Source organism: Ochotona curzoniae, unplaced genomic scaffold (assembly GCF_017591425.1).
Source record: "Ochotona curzoniae isolate NIBS_2020 unplaced genomic scaffold, NIBS_Ocur_1.0 contig_3643, whole genome shotgun sequence".
Classification (NCBI taxonomy): Eukaryota; Metazoa; Chordata; class Mammalia; order Lagomorpha; family Ochotonidae; genus Ochotona; species Ochotona curzoniae.
The window spans coordinates 2,089,800-2,111,344 of record NW_024465933.1 but is presented as its reverse complement, the minus strand read 5'-3'; the positions used below and the strand labels follow the sequence as shown (position 1 = coordinate 2,111,344).

The 21,545-nt window shown below is 40.8% G+C and overlaps 1 protein-coding gene across 1 annotated transcript; it reads left to right on the top strand.

Moving 5' to 3' along the window:
- Window positions 1-350: 350 nt before the first annotated feature.
- LOC121158155 (putative coiled-coil domain-containing protein 195) lies at window positions 351-21,201 on the top strand. The gene is made up of 3 exons (XM_040982773.1): window positions 351-585; window positions 4,793-5,039; window positions 21,063-21,201. The coding sequence occupies exons 1-3, from the start codon at window positions 351-353 to the stop codon at window positions 21,199-21,201; spliced, it is 621 nt and encodes a 206-aa protein (XP_040838707.1).
- Window positions 21,202-21,545: the final 344 nt, after the last annotated feature.

Genomic DNA, 21,545 nt, shown 5'->3' with positions numbered 1-21,545 from the left:
ACTCCTGTGATGTTGAGTTCATGCTGAAAGCAGGAAACTCTATTCCTCACTGGAAATGTTTGGAATGTTCTCATCTCATCAGACACAATGCAATGTTGCTGAACCGAGGATTGATGTGAAATGAAAGATAGAAAGAAAATCTCTTTTCTGAAAAACAGCACCCAGAATGAATAAATCATGGAGATCCTTTACTTCTCCGACTGGCTTCAGCCCAAGGTGCTGAAAGATGCAGCAATAGAAAGACACATCCATTGCCAGGAGGGTTCATGGGATCAACCAACCTGTCTCACTAAGTGTATTCGGCCTGTCTTCCCAGAAGGAACAAGCCAGGTTGATGACCAGAAGAGGCGATGGAAGCTAATATCCAGTACACAAAAGTTATCAAGGCAATGCAGGCAGAGATTAACCACCTGAAGAAAGAGAATCGAGTCCTTCAGATGAAACTGACTTTGAGTGGTCAGAGAGCTCGGAGCTCAGGAGAAGAATCTGGAGATGAATGGGAAGAGGATGAGGCTGAACAATGTCTAGCCACCACTCACCATGCTGTTTCCACTGATGGAGCGCAAGCCACGCCAGGGCACCAAGGTACTAACCATCCATACCTCTTCTGCGCAAGGTGCTTCTCTTTACTCTCTTCTCAATAGTAGGGTCAATGTGACTATCACATAACTGCCTTATATTAGCATTTCAGGGATTCATCAATTCCCTAGTGGTATGAGATTTCAATCCCTAGGTTAAAAATTTCTTCGGCGTTGCCTTTTTAAAAGCATTTCTTTATTTTTATTGCAAAGTCAGATTTATAGAGAGGAGAGACAAAGGTTTTCCATCTGCTGGTTCACTCCGCAAGTGGCTGCAATGGCCAGCTGGAGCTGAGCTGATTGAAGCCAGGAGCCAGGAGCTTCTTCGGGGTCTCCCACAGGGGTGCAGGGTCTCAAGACTTTGGGCCATCCTCAACTGCTTTTCCAGGCCACAAGCAGTGAGCTCTTTCTCAGATGGAAGTGGAGCAGCCAGGACATGAACTGGTGTGCATATGGGATGCCAGTGCATGCAAAACAAGGATTTAGCCACTAGGCTATGCAATGGGCCCTAACATATTCAAGAAGCCTACTTTAGCAACATTAACCTTGCTTCTGGATTTGGTAAGTAAAGTGAGAATGACAAAGTTGTGGAAATCTATCAGAATGTGTTTTTCCTCTTCCCTTCAACTAAATACTGAGTGTGTGCAAGACACATTATATGCTCACTTTGTAAATTGCCACACTATTACCAAATAGGTAAGTGTATGGTTAGTGAAGTCAGACAAGCATGGTTGCCAGTGACCGGTTGCTCTGTCACTTGACTCTGGGCTAGTTCTAAAATCCTTTTCTTCACTCTAACTCTTACATCTATCATGAGAGTTAACTACAGTAATATGGACGAAAGCTCCTTTTAGCACCTGGCAAACATAGCAATGGCAGATTTCTTATCCACATTTTCATCCTGTAGCCATGTATGTTGCACCTCGTTCAGTCTATCATATAGAATGAAGACTTCAAGACATTTGGCCAGTGATTTACATAATCTAAAAGTCAAATGGCTTACCTTTACAGAAAAGGCTCTAACACCAAGGTTTATACATGAGATCAGAAATTGGCAAAACAGGAAATACATCCTACATTTAACTTGTCAGTGATTGCCTACATGCAATGTATTCGAATATAACTGGCAGACATAATCAAGTAGTGAAATGTTGCAAGATCACCTGTCAAAGACTTTAGGCAATGCCATTTAGAAGGTTAACTTGACAATGGAACATGTCATGGCACGCCGCCTCTCATCTCTGTTAGACAAGTCCCTCTCTCGAGTGAGAACATTTTAAGGACGAAAACAGATTGCAGTCGGGATCTTTTCCATTGTGTCAAGTACAATTCAGGGTCTGAGAAATCCTGTCAACTATTCTGAAAATAAAATTGTGAAAAGGGATACTGTAAGACAGCACTTCTGATGGGAAACAAGAAAAGCTACGCATGTTTTAACGTGGTCTTTACAGTAGGACTTCCCAGCTGACTGGTGCACTACTGACACGTTCAAGCGAAGACTCTGTCATTGTGGATGCCAATCCTAGGCCTTGTAAGTATTTGGCAGCTTCCCTAGCCTTTTCCAGGAAATGCTGTAGTATTTACTCATTCCTGTCCAGTTACAAACTTCAGAAATGTCTCTAGACAGTGCCAAAAGCTGTCTGAAGACAAGATTGCACCATGGCTGGTGGTGGTGTGGCACAGCAAGTTAAACCACCACATGAGACAATGGCATCCCATGCTAGTGCCAGTTCAAGTCCCTGCTGCTTCACTCTTGATCCGCCTCTGGATAATACCCAGGTGGGCACACATGTGGGAGACCCAGATGCAGTTCCAGGCTTCTGGCTTTGGCCTGGCCCAATCCTAGCTTTTATAGCCATGTAGGGAGAGATCCGGGTGAGAGGAGAGCTCCTGTTTGCTCTCATTTTCTTTCTTTCTCTCCTCCTTCTCTGCCTATGTCTGTAATGCCGCCTTTCAGGTAAATTAACAAACCTTTTTCTTAAAACAAACACATGGAAAAAGATTGCACTGTCCTTCCCTCCCAGCTCAGTCTGCCTTTGAAAACCATTGCCTTACTCCAAAGATAAATGGCACTCCTTATGATCTATTTGCTAGGATTATTATTCTAACAAGAAATGAATTTGGTTACTAGTCTATCTGCGTCTTATTCTAAATCAGGTATTGCATTGTTCAAAGAACCAAGAGTATCACACTTAAACTCTTCTGAGTGTCAATCTTAGAGGAAGTTGGATGCTTAACAACACCTGAACACATCACGAGCATCTCACTTCCTCAGTATATGGCTGGTTATTTCCTCTCAGGGTGTAGAAAGTAAGCTCAAAAAGGATTGGTGGAAAACAATTGGTGAAATATCGGCAATGCTTGCCAATTGCACCAACACCACCAGAAAGAAATGTGATGAGATCTAAATTTTTCCTTAGAAGACCGGTTGAGTTACTTTAAGCAGTATTTATCTGTTTCTTAATGTGTGATGTGATAATAAAAGAATAAACAACAGGAATTGGCATGGTCGTGTAATGAGCCAATCCTCTACGTGTGGCACCAGCATCCCATATAGGCAAGGGTTCGTATCCTGGCTGCTCCAATCCAACTCCTTGCTTATGGACTGAGAAAGCAGTGGGTCAGTGGCTCAAGACGTTTGGCCTCTGCACCCATGTGGGAAGCCTTGAAGAACTCCTGGCTCCTGGTTCCTCTCTTCAAATCAGCTCAGTTCTGCCAGTTGTGGGCATCTGCATTTCATATAAAAATAAATAAATCCTTAAAAAAACAATAAACAACATGAACAGAAAAGCACCGGCCTCTGAATGAAGATACATGGGTTGCAGTCCCAGCTTTATAATTGCTATTCAATGCTAGACAGGCCATATGATATTTTCAATCTTAAAATCCTCCTGTAAAATTGATGAATTGGACTCGTTATCTTCCCTCAGCTATACAGTTCTATGATCCTGTGACTGCAATATGATATTCTGGTTACTCTCCTCATTTGTAAAATGGGAATAGTGGCAGATCTCTGAGATCTCATTCAAAAAATTGACTGAGACCAAGACCATACAAATGAAACCCAAACTGCCTCAGTAGTACTTGTCATAAAATCACTGGTTATGTCAAGAAAATGCTGTAAAGAGTTTAGTTGCTACCAGTCCCTGTTGAGCTCAAATAAACCTAAGTGTTGCCATCATCAGCATGATTCTCTCTGCCATGTTTTTTGCAATACAATATAAAGAATCTGTTTATGCCTACCAATAGTTATAACTCTGTGTTTAAGGTATTTATAGAAATCACATTTCATGGATGAAAATGTTTGATATATGATTGTTACTTTTAGCTAAGCGTGTCATAAATGTTGGAACTCCCATCAGAATTCTTGCTTAAAATTCAGTCTTTTACTTTTCCAAAGTGAACAAAGCCAAGGAGGGCTGCCATTTTGCAATGGCCACATCAACGTTCTCTCTGCTTTCTGTAGAGGTGAGTAGCCAACCTAAGTTAGAAATAATTGTGCAACCAAGTCCAACCGACCCTCACCCACTCTAGTTTTTGCTTGCACCAGTCGGAACAGTCAGCCTGACCTGGCCCTTCCCCAGGCTAGCTCACATGAGGCCCACAGGTGTTATAGCCCTGCCTGGTCTGGTCTACCGGCATCCCAACTCTCGCTCTTCAATGGGAGTGGTGGTCCAGCAGGGGAGCCCACATTCCCCTGCTGGCTCTGCCTCCTCCCCCTCAGTTCTCATGTGTGCTGTTTGGGCACTGAAACCACATCTGGTACGGTTCATCTCACCTTGGCATTCCTTAATGTCTCTGTCTGAATGCTGTGTTCTCAAAATCTCTTCCTTGGCCACACAATTTAAATAACCTCTAAATCCTTACCCTCACCGGCCTCTATTTCATTTTCATTATCAGCCTGGTTTTTCCGGATTCTATCATATAAAATACAATCTGTGTTCAATATGTATACTACACCTCAAAAGGCAAACTCTGAGCAGGCAAGACTTTGTTGTTCACTACCACACCCCACTTCTTGACAAAGAACCTAGCACAAGATTGGCACTTGACCAATATTTGTAAAGTGATTCAACAAATGGATGTCTTTCATGCATCAAAAATAATAGTTTTGTTTAAAGCATCTCAATAAAATATTTTCCAGATAATTCTCCATTTGAAAATGTTATTAAAGGTAGAAATTGTTAAATTTGGATTTTGTTTTTCTTGTACAGGCAATGTAATGATTGTTCGAAGGTATTTTATTTCTTCATCAGTTCATTCCTTTGGTGCCAATGATCCCTGGAAAGCTGGGAAAAGGCATCCGGACACCAAAGTCCTACAAGCTCCAGCAACAGTTAAACCCTTGGGATGTTCTTCAATCGAGAAGCAAGACAGTGAGGAAAATGTGTTTGCAGAAGATTCTTGTCTGAGCAATAGTTTCAGCCAACACGCCTCTCCTGAGCATGCCTTTGGCTGCAGGTAATGAACATTATGCCTCATATGGGTTCACAGGCATGCTGAGATGGGTACGGAGACCTGCCCTGGATGAGCAAGGTCTTTTCAAGTGCTGGAGACACACTCCAAGAGTATGCTGAGTAAACCAAACTTCCACCTCAGCCAAGGCCTTTAGAGGACACACACAGCAAACTTGTCCTCTCCTTAATGTCTCCCTCTCCTTAATGCCTCTGTTAAATGGAGTATTTAGTCTTCATTTTTCCATCACTCATTAATGATTATATTCCAAATCAGGCATTGGCAAAACAAGATTCAACAAAATAGGTCACTCCGTTTGAAGCTGTGAGGTAAGTGACACAGACACACAGGTAAACCAAGCAGCATAATAAAATAGGAAATAGGCAGAGGACTGCAAAGAGCTGAGCACAGAACCCCTCAGAAAGCACATGTTCTGTGGAGACAGGTACCTCAAGGGGCTCAGGAAAGACATCAATGAAAACAAAACTAACACCCCAAAACATGGAAACTGATACTCATGCAATCAGGAGCAGCCTGAGAAGGGGAGAGACTTGATAGAGAGACTGACAGTCAGGCTCCTAGTGGTCACTCACCACTCTTAGACAAGGGTGACTCATCTGCTGCTGCTCTGGCCACCTGCTGCATTGTGCCTTCCAACTCCCATGGAGCTCTGAACCCCCATCTCCATTCATGTGCATAGAAGGAGGAAGATGAGCAAAGGAGGTTTCAATTTCCTCATAGTTTATTTCAGGGGGAAAAAATGGAAGAACAGGATTTTTTTTAAAAGATTATTCATTTATAGAACCAGTATAGTGGCCTACTAGGCTAATCTGCCTGTGGCACCAGCAGCCCATATGAGTCAAAACTATAGTCCTGTCTGCTCAGCCTCTGCTACTGTTCCTTAATAATGGCCTGAGAAAGCAGCAGGGGGTGACCCAAGACTTTTGTTGCTTGCTCTCACATAGGAAGACCCAGAAGAAGCTCCTGGATCCTAGCTTTGGATCAGCCCAGCTCTGGCCATCGCCACCATCTAGGGAATGAACCAGCAGATAGAAGATATCTGTCTCTTTGAGTATCTCTGACTTTTAAATAAAATAAATCTTCCCTAAAAATATTTGTGAAAGGCAGCAAGAGGACAAGACAAAAAGATTTATCTTTCATCTGCTGGTTTACTTCCCCAATGACCAGGAGCCTAGGACTTTGTGCTGATCCCTTCTGTGAGAACCCAAGCACTCAGGCCATTTCCCACTGCCTCCCAGGCACATTAGCAAGGAGCTGGATCAGAAGTGGAGCACCGGGGACTTGAACTGGCATCACGGTTTGTGCCTAACTTAATCCACTGCACCACAATGCCAGGCCCAGGACATGGTTGATGAGAGAAGTGACTCATTGAAGTCAGTGACGGCAGGAAATCAGCCAAGAGTAAAAAGCAAGTAGCAGACCCGCAGGGATCTTCAGCAGCAATGCTGGAAAGCACACACACTTGTCACAGGAAGGAGATCACAGAGGCTCAGCTAGTTATATCTGAATTTCAGAAATCGGGCTGAAAAAAAAAATATCTTTGTTCCACGAAGTTCTGTTAAAGGGAAAGAGAGAGTAGTCTGATTTGTGGAGTACAAACGATTAAACAGGCAAAGAGTATGGAAAGATCAACCTACCAGGAGGAATACGAGGAGGTAAAGATGGAGGCAACCAGGAGATAAAAGTGCTGAAGCGGAAAAGAGTGGGAGGTGAGAGACTCGATCAGAAAAGTCTGTCCGTGAATGCCAAGGAGTAAGGATTCTGTCCTGTAATTAGTAGCTCTAAGAGGGCACCTGACAGCTTCCAAATAGTCAGAGACACATGTGACAAACAGTGCCCATTTATTTCAAACACAACAGAAACAGCAAATTAATAGGTAAAGATCTTACCCTTTTTCCCTGCCCTCGCTTAAGGCCAGTTGTCATATTGGTTTTGTTTGTCTGTTTCCTTTTAGATGATGTTTGCTTTTTAACAGGCAGTTGATTTTTAAAATTCTTGGAAAATTTAACTAAAAGTTGACTTGGGTGCAAAAATATATTAGAATCCAGACATATGAGACACCTTCAAAAGCATCATGGGGAACGGGCAGCATGAACAAACTGTGCATGCATTTCAAAAAGTTTTGCAAAAAACTAAACTTAACGTTTCATTTCATTTTCCATGAAATGTTGAAACCCCCTCAGACTTTAACTACGTACATTCACACATGCATCGCAGCAGTCCTGAGGCTGTGCAGTGCCATGGTCAGTCAGGAGTGTAGATACAGCAGGATACAGAAGGATACAGAAGGATACAGAAGGATACAGTGGATACAGCAGGAAACAGAAGTGTCACAAACCCTTTACCATGCGGGAATTTAACTTCTGTATAACATAATAGGTAAACATGAAAATGTGTAAAATGTGTATTATATCAAATGTCATGCACTAAAGAAAATTGAGCATTGAGGCAGGACAGATTAAATGTCAAATATTCAAATATTTGACATCACAGCCACCCCCCAAAAAAAGTGTGTAATTATAAGAGAAGAGGCCCAATGATGCTTGAGGAAACAGCTCATCTGGCATAAGGGACAGCAGAGCGCAGGAGCAGGGCTGTGGTCGAGGTGAGGCGCCGGGAACAGTGTGAGCATCTGAGCCACGCTCCTAGGAGTACAGCAGATGGCTAGGAGTCCAGGATAACCTGCCCCCTCCACCGACCACTCTGATCTCAATCCAGCTGAACTGAGCACAAAACACGTTCTTTTCATTAAAAAAGAGAGAGAAATCCAAATAGGAGTTCAGTTGTGAAAGATGATAAGAATAGTATCAAAAACAAGGAAATCAAATCTAAGGCTATAAAATTATATACAAGAGATTATTTTTTGACAGAGCATGATAAAAGTTAATGTTGTTTCTGGATGAGCATCAAAGGTAGGACTAAAGAGAAGGTCAGCTGTGGGATATAGAAATGGGAAGTGTCAAATCAGCCACTGGCATCCAGTGATCACGTGTTCTCTTTTCTTAATTAATTTATTTTATTTTACCTGAAAATCAGAATGACTGAGAGGAGAGACCCACTGGTTCACACCCAAATGGCCTCTACTGCCAAACTGGGCCAGTGTAAGCAAGGAGCCAGAAGCGCGTCTTCTGAGTCTCTCTGGAGCTTGCAAGAGTCCAGGTACTTGAGCCATCCTCTGCTGCTTTCCCAGGCCATTAGTAAGGAACTAGATCAGAGGTAAAGCAGTTGGGACACAAACTGCTGCCCATATGAGATGCCAGCGCTGCAGACAAAGGGTAACCCTGATAAGCCACCACACCGGCCCCCAAGTGGTTTTTGTATTTTGTTCCATTAGATTTATCATCATCATCATCATTTTTATGATACAGTTCCATAGGCCCTGGAATTTCAACTACTCCATCCCCAAGTGACCTCCCCTCCCCAATGAGTTCCTCTTTATTATTACAATAGTATAGTTCTTTATAAACAATCATATATTCAGCATTGCAGGCATGGACAATGGCAGAGTCCAGCATCCTATTGTCAAGATATGGTAAATAGTTTCATTGGGAGTCCATCTTTGATCTGGAAGTAGAGATGCATACTGCATTGTATCCTCACATCTGGATATGATAGTCTCCATTACATAGTTACTATATGCATCCCTTTAAATGAAAAGCCACAACACAAAATCAGCAATGCCTGAGGTTAAATAACATTCTGCTGAATGGCTAATGTATCGCTGAAGAAATGAAAAAAAAAATCAAGAACTTTCCTGAAGAACGCTACTGTACGATCTATGAGTCATTGAATAATTTAGTGACAAGAAAGTGTTTTGAAAAGATGAAACTAAAAAACAAAAAATCAAAATCCACAAGATATAGTTTTCACTAATTTTTGTTGGTGAGATATCTCCTGTAGGCAACAAATAGATGAGTTTTGTGTTTTTAATCCAGTCTACTAATCTATGACATTTGATTGATGAGTGTAAGCCATTTACATTCAGGGTTAACATGATGGGGTGGTAATTTGGTCCTGTCATTTTAGCAATGCATTGTTCATTGGTTTAGTCTTCTGTTGTCGTTTTACTGGGATTCTCTTCACATTTGCCTTTGGTTTTGGTGGGTGCTATTCCTCTTCTCTGCCAAGAAAACATCTTGAAGTATCACTTGTAGGGCAGGTTTGGAAGAGGCATATTCTTTTAATTTTTCTTGACTGTGGAAGAATTTTATTTCATTTTCAAAGACAAAAGAATGTTTTGCTGGGTATGTTATCCTGGGTAGACAATTTTTTGCTTTTAGAATCTGGAATATGTCACTCTGTTCTCTTCTGGCCTGTAGGATTTCCTGGGAGAGGTCTCCTGTGAGTTTAATTGACATTCCTTTATGTGCCAATTGATTTTCTTCATGAATACCTCTAAGGATCTTTTCCTTATGTTCGACTGAAGAGAACTTGATTATCATGTGTCTTGGTGAAGATCACTTTCGATCAAGCCTGTTGGGAGTTCCATGCCCTCCTGGATGTTGTTTCCCAATTCTTTCTCTAGATTAGGGAAATTTTCCTTTATTGTTTCATTAAATACATTTTTAAACCCAACATCTCTTTCTGCACCTTCTGGAACTCTCATAACTCTTACATTTGGCATTTTAATGCTTTTCTTAATTCTTCAATAGCTTTTTTAGCCTGACCCAGCTCTGCTTCCAAATTTTTGTTTCCCCATTGTGACGAGATATCTTCCAATTCTGAGATTCTTTCCTCTGCCTTCTTCATCTTATTATTGAGACTTTCCACTGATTTTTTTCATTTGTTCTATTACACTCTTCATTTCCAATAATTCAGCTTGATTTTGTTTCAGTGTTGCTATTTCCTGTGTGACATATTCCTTAAATTACTTAAACGCCTGCTTTATATGCTTCTCGTTGTTAGTTTTATAACAAGTGTTTTGAATTCTGTATTCCCCATTTTCTCGGTGTATTCCTCAGTTAACTCTGAAGTTGGCAAAGATTTTTGCTCCTTTGCAGGGGAGTTTCAGTAATATTCATTGTGCCTTTGTCTCTTCTTTCGCTCTAGGCCATTGTACTTCTGGTTAGCAGATTCTGCTCCTCAGGGCAGGTTTCTAAACTGTGTCACCCACAGGTCTACAGTTCAACTTTACTGTGATTGATACATGGTTATTTTCTTGCAGTCACTTGCGCCACTCCCTCCAGCAAGTTCCAGGTCTGGGTTCTTATGTCAAATTTCCACCATGGTCTCTGTAGCTCAGCTCCTGGCTCACCAGTCTCTACTTCCCTTGACACTGCTGGGGCTGCAGCATTGTCTGTACAACCTTTCTCCACTTCCAGTTGGAGTATGTCCCAGGAATAGGAAGACACCAGGTGTCCTATATAGCTAGATTGTTGGTGGTGTTGATCTTGCTGGAACCTGTTGGCCGTTAGGTCTGCCCCATGTGTATTCTATAAGGAAAAGAGAAGAAAGACAGAACGATGTCTTTTGTCTTTAAAAATGATATAAGTAAAAATACACATTATAAGACTTACTTGTGTGTTTTATAAAGGTGCTATATATGTATGATACAAAGGAAAAAAGGACAGCTGTTGTAAATTGGGTGTTTGGGCTATTGGGCAAAATGAGTTCAGCCCACACTGGAGCACCTTGGTTTGATTCTCCACTTCAGCCCCTGACTCCAGCTTCCCATTCAGGCAAATCCTACGAGGCACTGACTCTCGCTCACATAATTGAATTCTGACACCTGCAAGGAACAGCTGGATTATAGTCTCAGCTCCTGGCTCTCTCTCTGGCCTGCCCCAGACACTGGGAGCATTTGGGGAGTGAATCAACAGATGAGAGCAATCTCTGTGTATCCGTGTCCCTTAAATATTTTCTTTAATTTACAAATTACAAAACCATTGCAATATATATAATCAAACATATAAAAAAGAATATCCTCCATGAAGCCAGTACCAAAATAAGTACTACTTAGGTGTTGATGGATTCCTTATGTCTACGAAATTATACAGTGCCTGTGCTGTGTTGATGTTTTACACTTACACCAATGCATTCTCCCAGACCTGCAGCACTGAGAGTTATAACACTAGTAGTTTTTCCACTTCAACTTATACTGTATTCCTGGATAGTTTGGGAACCTAACCAATATTTACACTTTATTCTTTTTCTGAACCAAATTCTTTCCAACTCCCAAGCTGCCAACTAATAAACTGTTGATACTATAATCCATTCCTGATGTAGGAGTCAATTTAATTTGAAAGACTGAGCCAGTTACAGAATTTGAGAATAAATTCAGTATCCGGTTTAAAAATCTATGTAAAATCTACATGAAATCCACTAGAAAAAGAGAATCATTAGGTAGGAATTAAGCATGCATTGTATTTCTATTTTCTTTTCAGGAACTTACTAGTCTATAATAACTCACCACATTATTTTTCTGATAGGGAAATTAACTTGTTTCTTAACATCTTTCAAAGAATTTTACCAGGGTTTATTAGTAAGCATTTTGCTTGTGCTGTGTTTTGCATTAGATCAGACGTCACATTCCTTTGCTTATCAACTTTTCCATCACTGAACCAAGAAAACAGTTTCAGAATAATGCTACTGTCAGGGTCACTCGGTGCCAGAGCTTAATAGAAATTAAAGATAAGGTTTTAATTTTTTTCAATTTTGATATAGAAATTTGAGTTTTCACTCTTACAGTTAAGAAGATAGAGCTAGGATAATAAAAAGATATGGGAAACGGGCTTACATAAATTGTTAAAACTGATACATGCTGTTTTATTCTGTTTATTGATGGGAGGAACTATATGCATCACATCAAATATATTTTCTCCTTTTTCAAATCATCCTGGATAAAAAGGCAACCTATGGAGTCAGATAATTAAATTCCAACACCATCATTCACGAAGAACAAGGAGGTAGAAACAATCTTTAGTCTGCCCTGGACCACAGTGTTTTCTTCTGTAAGAATGTGTGCGTCCTCAACTTGTGAAGACTAAGTGAGTCATGTGAGTGAGTGCTCACTAACAAAGCCGAGCAGGTGGAAGCTCTGGCCAGACTTCTTCCAAGAGAGGGTATTCCTGTGCTTTCCAGGATATACCAAATGAAATCCAATGAAATTAGGGTTTTATTTACAAGAAGTAGTAGAAACTGAAGAAGAAGAGGAGGAGCCAGAGGAGAGAGAAGAGACAATCATTTAAACATGGTTCCTTACAATTGGTCCTGTAAGAGCAGTTTCTTCGGTTTTATACCAAATCTCTGTCATTTTAGAGGGAAAATGGAGTGATGATTAAATAAAAAGATAGTCCTACTACTAACTCCCGGCCATTGCTCTTATCCCTTTTAGTTCAAATGGCTGTTCAGTATTTCACACTGAAAGGATTGTAAAACACTATTTGCCTCAAATTTCTGCTTCATTTCAATGGGAGAGATTCACTATGAAAGATCCTTAACCTAAAACAGAGTGATACTCTTCAAGTTTAAACATCAGGGTGGGGAAAGGTATTTGGTCTCCCTGTTAAGACACTGCTCAGGACTCCTGCTTCCCATAGCAGAGTGCCTGGGTTGGATACTTCCAGAAAGACCTGACGTCAGCTTCCAGGGACGCAGGTGCTGGCTCGGGTCATTATATCTGCAAAGAGCTTCTAGCTGCCGGCTTTGGTCCAACCTAACCGAAGTCACTGCATTGCAGGAATCTGGGAAATGAATCAAAAGAGGAGCTCTCTCTCACTTCTCTCGTAAATAATAAGTTTCAATTTAAAAAAAAGGCACATCAAATTAATTATCTTCAGTTTTAATGGTTTTAATTTTTTATGCAGTATTCATTGGACTTACTTAAGAAATCAGTTTCAGGATAAAGAGTCTTACATCTCTGTTGAACAAATAAACAGAAAGCATTACTATACATTTCAAATGAAATTTTGAGGCCTGGCATGGTAGCCTAGTGGCTAAAGCCTTGCCTTGAATGCACCAGGAACCCATATGCGCACCAGTTTGTGTCCTGGCTGCTCCACTAACCTTCCATTTCCCTGCTGGTGGCCTGGAAAAGCAGTGGAGAATAGTTCAAAGCTGTGGGACCCTGCACCCACTTCCGAGACATGGAAGAAGCTTCTGGCTGCAAATCTACTTAGCTTTGGCTATTGTGGCCACTTGGGGAGTGAACCAGCAGATAGAACTTTCTCTCTGTATCACCTTCTCTGTGTATCTGCCTTTCCAATAAAAATATATAAATCTTTTAAAACAATTAAATGAAATTTTGACACTGTAGACAGTATTTTGTCACTGAGAAAGAAACAGCAAATATCCTATTTCTAGGGTTCATTAAAATGTCTTATTTTTCTTCCCCCTTTTTGGTTTCTGTAGGGAAAAGACAAAGACGGTCAGTTTCCTGTTACCTTCCTACTCCAAAACTTCAAACTCTTCGAAATGCTCACCAAGTGGCAGCCCAAAGCAGCTAAGTATCATTGCAGAATAAGATTGTGAATTGGTAAAATAGAAGAAACAGTTGACTCCCCCTTCCCCCTCAAAAAAGTCAAGTTATCCCATATTGGCACCAATTCATATCCCAGCTGCTGGCTCCTGGCTTCGGGTTGGCTCAGCTCCAGCCTTTGCAGCCCTTTCGGGAATGAGCCAGTGGATGGAAGATCTTTCTCTCTGCTTCTCAATGGACTTGTTCAGTCCGGGAATGGAAGTGTTGACTTTCTGTTGTTGCTGCACATTGAAGGCTGATTGCACATACTGTAGGCTGCAGTTTGTGAGTTACTAAACGTGACTGTGTGCTGAGCTTCCACCATCTGTTTTATGTCATCAGGAAATGCTGCTGTTCACACTGTGTCATTTTTTGGAGGAAGTTACAATAGCTGCGGGGTAGGGGAGGGGGAGGAGGGGATGAGAAATGTGCTTTTGATTAATGGCGTAAAAGTAACTGTGACAACCCTTACAATTCATTGTGTACTGAATTTCACTGATGATAGCTCCGCAGCTCTTGAACAGCCTCTGTCACAGATGAGCTCAAGCCCAGCAAAGCCCATTGTTACATTGTAGAATCAGAGCCACTACAGGCCAGCTAAGGGCAAAGACAGCAAACCTGATTTGGGGACAACAGCAGCAAAATATGCTTAGATTAGCAACACCCAAGGCCTGGAAATCTTTGATTCCTGAACTTCTAGTCAACAGAGTATCTCCCTTTATAGCAATCACATTTCTGATTACATCTTCTAATGTAAGCAAGGATCTTGAATTAAAATCTCTAAAGTTTAAAAGTAAGTTTGAGGTTCCTCTGGGTAGTGCAGCTGGGTAAACTGAGCAAAAGTGGGGGAAGAACCAGGAATCACTCTCCAAACAACTCCCCAAGGTGACCTCTGTGCTGCCCACCTGCGTTTCTGATCCACGCTTATAAATACTAAGCAGGGTCCGAGGCTCTCTAACACTGGCACCAAGTTCAAGCAGAAGCAGCGAAGCAAGGAAAGGGTCAGAATGTCCCAACGCATTTCTAGGAAGGAATCTTAATAATCTCAGACAGATCCCCAGAAAGGAGACTGAAGCAGCAACCAAGTCCCTGAGGTCAAAGCCACACAATAGAATCAATGGTTCTTTTCTTTGAAACACCCATTTGAGACAAACAGTATTTTCAACATTGTAACAGATATATACCAGGACAGGATTACAACTGGAGGGGAAAGCTGACAGTGAGACATAAAATCATGTTCACCTAGGAATAAAGATGCACTAAGTAGCTAATTATGCTATTGACTTAGGAGGTAGCCAACATTTTTAGTTGATGCTCAATTATAATCTCTGCGGTTTTATAAAATGAAGGATTTTACATTCACATCATTTGAAAAAAAAAAGCACTGCTCAAACAGTAAATTAAACAAAAAAGCAACACATGGCCATCATTCAAGTTTTAATATCTTAACTGGCAATGTTATAATGACATATTATTCCCAGCTCAAGTTCAATGACAGCTCAAGCTCAATGACTAGTACATAAGCGGCATTTCATTTATACTCAGGGAACTGAACTGAATCAATAAAATAACTGCACCATCAATTTTGGTGTTTGTTAAATTTTTGCATTTTTATAAGGTAAATAAATTTCATGAATTTCATACCTCCCTCTCGTCCATCCTCTCACTCTCTTCCTCCTTTATTTGTTCTTTCAGTGTTTACAATGGCATATTTTTACAATACTTTATAATCATAAACTTAACAAGAAGCAGAAAAACAATTGCTCCTCAAGAGTACAGACAAGGACTGTAAATAATAAATGTCCGTTTTGCTCATATACACTACATTTGTTGTACTCCGGATATTCATGATTGCTCGGGGAAAGAATATGATACTGGTCTTTAAATCCAATCAAGTAAACATCAGAATTAAATAAAGCATAAACAAAGCCCCAGTTCTTTGAACTTGATGGATGCAGTATTTGAAAATAAGCCCTTGTAGCATAATTTTGAATACAATGGATTACATAAAAGGTAATACATCTGTATCCCTCTAGCTCTGCCCAGCCGATTACACTCCATGTTTCTATCCCCAAAATTTCCTGTCTGAATCAAGTCAGGAGTCCAAATGCCCTGTTAGTGAGCAGCCTGTAACAGCAATGACTTGAGGACTTGAGAGTTGCCAACCTAAAGGCAACATGTCACTCACCTGAAGGATACGAAAGAGGAGAGTCTTCCACGGACGTGAAAATCTGAGGGTTTAGCTAGAGCCTCCTGATTCATGAATATTGGCAAAGTGTTCAAACCTACAAACACGGCCAAAGTCAAGCACACTCTATCTGGGGACTGGATCTAGTCCCTAGGATACTGGATGTCAATTTCCCAAATGTGGAGCTCCTAAACAAGAAAGTGGACCTGGAAAGATTATACTTTGGCTGAGGGAAAGGGGAAAGGAAAGATTGAGGTTTGGAAAAGAAGGTAAGAAGCGTTACGTGCAGTGAAGTCCACTTGGACAAAGAGCTGAAGTTGCACATCTTCACGTAAGGCTGGCCTCACCAGCAGTCATGTATCTGTCTGCATTATCAAAATGTAATTTGAGACAGCATGAGTGGATTTTATTTTTTACACTTTTATCACTGTATACTGCTTTATGCTTTAGGTTTTCCACTTGCACAAAATTATTGGAGGGAAAAACAATATCTAAATAAAAAAACATCACTCCATGAGAAGACTAAAACCACAGAATCAGGGGATTTTTCCTATTAGATTCTGGTTCCAACTCATAATTTCATGGTCCATGCACAGTTCATACGGATCGCTCTAACTCAATCAGTTTGTAGCAAAGCAAGATAAGAACTTACAACTTCTGGCGTACATAATGTGTCCCTCTGAAGGTGCGGTACTTGGCGGGAGATGAACTGTTAATATTTGCAATTTGAAGCACTGTGAACATGTGAATATGGCTTCAACATCCTTCATATTCAGTATATTTCAAGGTCTAGTACACCATCTATGAGGATAGGCAGCATGAAACACTAGAAACATAAAATATTTGAAACAGACTCACAGCCTATTCTTCATTTAAACATAAAGAATTAAGAAACTTCTACCTGATATTTTTTCTACCTGTTATTTTTTCTGATACATTAAGTGAAAAATCTATGAGCTGATGTAAGAAGCAAGATATTTTCTTAGTATTAAGTCACGTGCTCTACCTGTTAAAAAAACTGTAAGGTGAAGAAAGAAACAGAGAATCATTTCATGATGAATTCTTGGTGATAACCAGCATTGCCAAGAATAGCACAGGTTAATAATCCTGTGGGTGATGAAAATTAAGAGTTAACAAGTACATCCATCTATAGTCGAAGAACTTCTATTATTAACATCTGACATAGGTATTTGCTTTAATAAATATGACCTCTTGCAAATTTAATAAACCAGCTTATTTAAATAAAATGGAACTAAATGATCTTTTGAAAACCAAATGGTAAGCCCTATAAATTCATCGATCTCCTCCCAATGCTTTAAGCTACCTCTTCTCCCTAAGATATAAATCTACAGGAGATTTAAGCAAAGAGACAACTGTATATATGGACAATAGGAAGCATTTTGAGGTTCATTCTATTCCTTGATTCAAATTCTGATTTATCATCTAGAAAACAAATGTTAGGGACTTGTAAGAAATACAACAAAATCAAGCATTGAACTTGATAGTTCTTGGCACAAAAAAATCAAATGCAAAATAAGAGTAATATCTGCCATTATGGAAAATACTCCCCATAAAACTTAATAGATGTGATGGAACAGCCTGGAAAAGACAAAGCATGTCACAGAAGTCAATATGTTGACCATATTTCTTTCCCAAGAGATTACTCTGCTGCCTTCAGCAACGTTTATTTTTTAAACATCAATGCAGGAACGTGTTCATTCATTCACGCTGTACTTGAAAAAGCTTGTACACAGTACCTTTCTCATGCACTAATAAGTCAGACACCTGTTGCAGCTTTAATTTTTCAGTGGTTTCTGCCTCTTGCATTAGTGCTGCAAGACAGTCAAAATGTCTCAGGACTACAGTAATGGGCACACAATGGTCTTCTAAAAGGTGACAGAAGGAATACTGAGTTTATCCCAATCACACATTCATATTCAAAAGTTCAGCATTATTTGAACTGACCTTAAAAAATTGAAATACACTGAACTTAAGGTAAGACTAAATGAAATCTTGTCAAGTTTTCCTAAAAGACAATTCTCTGTGGAAGTCAAATTTCCAGGAAGGAAACACATTGTCATTTGTCTTTTTCTCTCACTGGAATGGCTCATCTTTCAGTCACTTCAAAATGTTTACATCTGAAATATATAACTGGAGGATTGATTGAAAATCTCTTTCTAATAATTTTTGATAATTTTATCATCCTCCCAGTACCAATTAGTGAAAAACATTTTTAATTCATCTTTGTTTACAGTTTTTTCAAAAATAGAATCACTCTCTCCATTAAGGAACACGATGACCAGTTATGATCTATTCATGCATAAACATTTGCCCCAAATTCCCCTTAGAAATATTTCCCAAGCCCTTTCCCTTGCTTCTTTCTTTTTCACTCTGATCTTGAGGGTTTTTCATTTTCATGGAGTTACTGCAGATCAAGAGCTTTCCGTCAAAACTTCTGACAGAAAGATGGAGGAGGAACTACATGTTCCTAAACAGAAGAAAATTTCACTCTTTAAAACATTCAGGGAAGCTTTGATCTTTGAAATGTCATTTTATCCAAGAAACCCTCTTCTTCACCTCACAGTGAGAAGAATATTCAATGCTGAAGAGTAGTAGGGTGAATGGGATAAGCTGGAAGCAAACAATTCTTTGGCCACATTGCTATACCATGCCCAAGAAGACAGGATTTGTTTAAGGCACACGGTCACCAAGCAACAATCAAATAAGCGTCCAAGAGATGAGTCAATGACTGTTGCCCTATTGTCCACCACAATGGTCACCTCTTCTCTGTCGTGAGCTTTGCTTGTCCTCTGATCTGGACAGATTGTGTGGAAATCCTACAGAACCATGTCCAACACCTACTTCCTGTCTTAAGACAGCAACTCCCCAGCACCAAGTCTTCCGGCCCTACACCAACAAACTCCAGTGTTCCTTCCACATAATTCTCCCCCTCGCCCTGTCACTCCAGATAACCCAAATGCTTTAAATTTTGAGGACTGCTCGGAAGCTTGTTCCCAGCCCAGGAATTTAACACTTAAAGACCTCTCCCAGAAGCTATTCAAGGAAAATCCATCTTTCCAAAAACTGGAGCTCCAAGACCAGAAAGTGCTTCAGTTCTCCCAATCTTCTCTTATTATTCCCTGAACATTCATGTGAAACAGTGGTTCTCCAGTCCGACTACAAAATAAACTAAACTGAGGAGCGCTTCTGAGTCTGCTTGCCAGGCTGCACCTTGGCAGCAGTATTTTTTCAAGTCTCTCTCCACATTCTCATGATGCCAAAGTGCAAACTGGTGAACATGGCTGGTATAAACAGAAAGGTTGTCAAGACCAGTCCTGTTTGTCATCTGTCTTTAAGCAGGCAGTTCCCAGCTTTCACGGAGTGCTGGGCGCTGACTCCTACACAGTGTGATGTTGGGCAATGCCTCTTTATACTGTAGTTCCTCCCCTTTAAAGTGGAGATGTACTGACATCCTCCGCCTTGTAAAGTATTCATGAATGACATTGTGTGAAGCACCTGCTGCAATGCTTCCTTCCCCAGAAGCTCTCATGCAACAGCAGCAGCTGCTGTGGCAGTAGCATTCATTATGTGTAAGGTATCATTTCCCTTTCAAGGAAAATTACAAGTACATTCTGGCTCTGTGCAGGCACTTAGTAGTCAAATACAATTCAGACACTCCTCTCTGAACTACTGGTTCAGGACCATTTCTCTGGCTTCCCACTCCCTTCCTAGATGGATTCAGTCCCCATGTCACTAGCAACAGTTGTGGAGGATTTATGCAGAAAATAATACTGGGCAGCATGGGTCCTAAGTTCTTTTTCATAAGAAATGTTTTGTTGTAAAAGTTTCCTTTCTGTGCTTGAAGACTACAGCAACTTCAACAGGCTCCAATAAACTCTGAACTACCTCAACAGCTCATTCCTGCCACATGGGACCCCTCCCCTTCCGCCAGCTGCAGAGGGGGTGCTGGCAAAGCTGCCCCCTACCTGTGAACCCTTGAACCCTCCCAGTGCACTTCTGCCAGCTACCTTGTCCGTGAGCCATGGCACAGTTCTACTCATAGCAAAATGGATTGTAACCAACCACAGTTACAAGCCAACTCCTGATCAAGGAAATAGGTCAACAAGACCTATTTTGGGGAAAAAAATCACTTTGGGGAACTATTAAAATTTACAGAAAAATAAGTACACTTTGATCATTTTACAGGGAAGTCTGTAGTCTTCGAGTGGGTATTAACAAAAATGAATGATAAATGTCTGAGTGACAGATTTGCCAGATATGCTGATATGATTAGTATGAAATGCCACACTATACCCTATAATATATGCAGTTAGTATGAGTCAAGTTTTTTTTTTAAAGATTTATTTTTATTATTTTTTCATTGGAAAGGCGGATATACAGAGAGGAGAGACAGAGAGGAAGATCTTCCGTCCAATGATTCACTCCCCAAGTGAGCGCAACAGCCGATACTATGCCGATCCAAAGCCAGGAGCCTCTTCCGGGTCTCCCACGCGGGTGCAGGTTCCCAAAGCTTTGGGCCGTCCTCAACTGCTTTCCCAGGCCACAGGCAGGGAGCTGGAAAGGAAGCGGGGCCGCCGGGATTAGAACCGGTGCCCATATGGGATCCAGGGGCGTGCAAGGCGAGGACCTTTAACCACTTGCACCACCGGGCCGGGCCCGATGAGTCAAGTTTTTAACATAAAATGTAAAGAACAAAAAATTAACCTTTCCGTAAGAACTTACTGATAAATACTCAAACTTAGTTAATTTTGTTTGTAATCCTATGATGATCTATGCAAGATAATTAACTCTATCAATATAAACAAAATCTTGTCAACAAACACTGCTTTTAACCTGCATGTTCACACATATCTTTATCAAAAAAGAACAAAAATCTGAAGTGATTCAGAATTCATTTACTTACTTATTATCATCAAAACATCTACATCACACTTTGCAATGTCTCCTTTGGTTACCTGGATTTGAAAGTCAGCACAGTGAAGGGTACATGTTCAGATTTTTTTAAAATCTGCTGCAGTGAAAAAAAATATGAATTGTTCCTCCTATCTATCTGATTAGGAGCATGTGGGGCATGGTGTTTGGAACCACAGCATCGCTGTTGTCACCATGAGGAGACCAACTTGAAAGTAAAAGGAAGAACTCCACTGAGTATGTCAAAGAAAACATTCATAAAGACCAAAGGACCTTGACCATGCCATTAAGCTGCTGCCTACTCAAAGCTGCCCTACCTCCTGCCACTGCTCTGATGCTTTCTGAGAAGTCTTTGCTTCCACTGTTGATGCTACAAGTTACCATAAACTCAGAGGTTTAAAACTGTATGAATTTATCATCTTAACCCTTGCAGAGATCAGATGTCTTACAAGCCAGGCGTCAGCAGAATGTTTTCCCAGAAGCTGCAGAACAGCATCCCCGCCTATGCCTTGGAGGAGCTAACCCCAGTCCTCGATTCCCGAACTCCAACCCCAGTCTTCCCCCACCTTTAAATCTCAACAAGCTTTCTCTCTCTCTCTTTCCGTTATAACATCCTTTCCTTTATGCCCCTCCCTCACTATCCTTTGAAATGTATCTATGGTTTTATCAGGCCAATACAGATAATCCAGAATAATCTCCCCATCTCACAACTCCTAATTTCATTTTGTCTCAGAGTTCCTTTGCCAGGAAGGTAACATAGCCCCAGGTTTGGGACATTAGGACACAGATAGGCTTGGGTGGGGGTGAGCGAATCATTATTCATTCTCATGTAGGAATCAGGACAGCGAAAATTTCTTCAGACTGCATCACAATGCAGAGCAAACAAGGTGACATTGCTTTGGGGGAAGCTATAAAC

Bases quoted from the DNA above. Each gene is read 5' to 3' on its own strand.
- LOC121158155 (XM_040982773.1), top strand. From the start codon at position 351: ATGGAAGCTAATATCCAGTACACAAAAGTTATCAAGGCAATGCAGGCA. The intron at 586-4,792 runs GTACTAACCATC...TTTCTTGTACAG, and splicing joins AGCCACGCCAGGGCACCAAG to GCAATGTAATGATTGTTCGA. The intron at 5,040-21,062 runs GTAATGAACATT...TAACCCTTGCAG, and splicing joins GAGCATGCCTTTGGCTGCAG to AGATCAGATGTCTTACAAGC.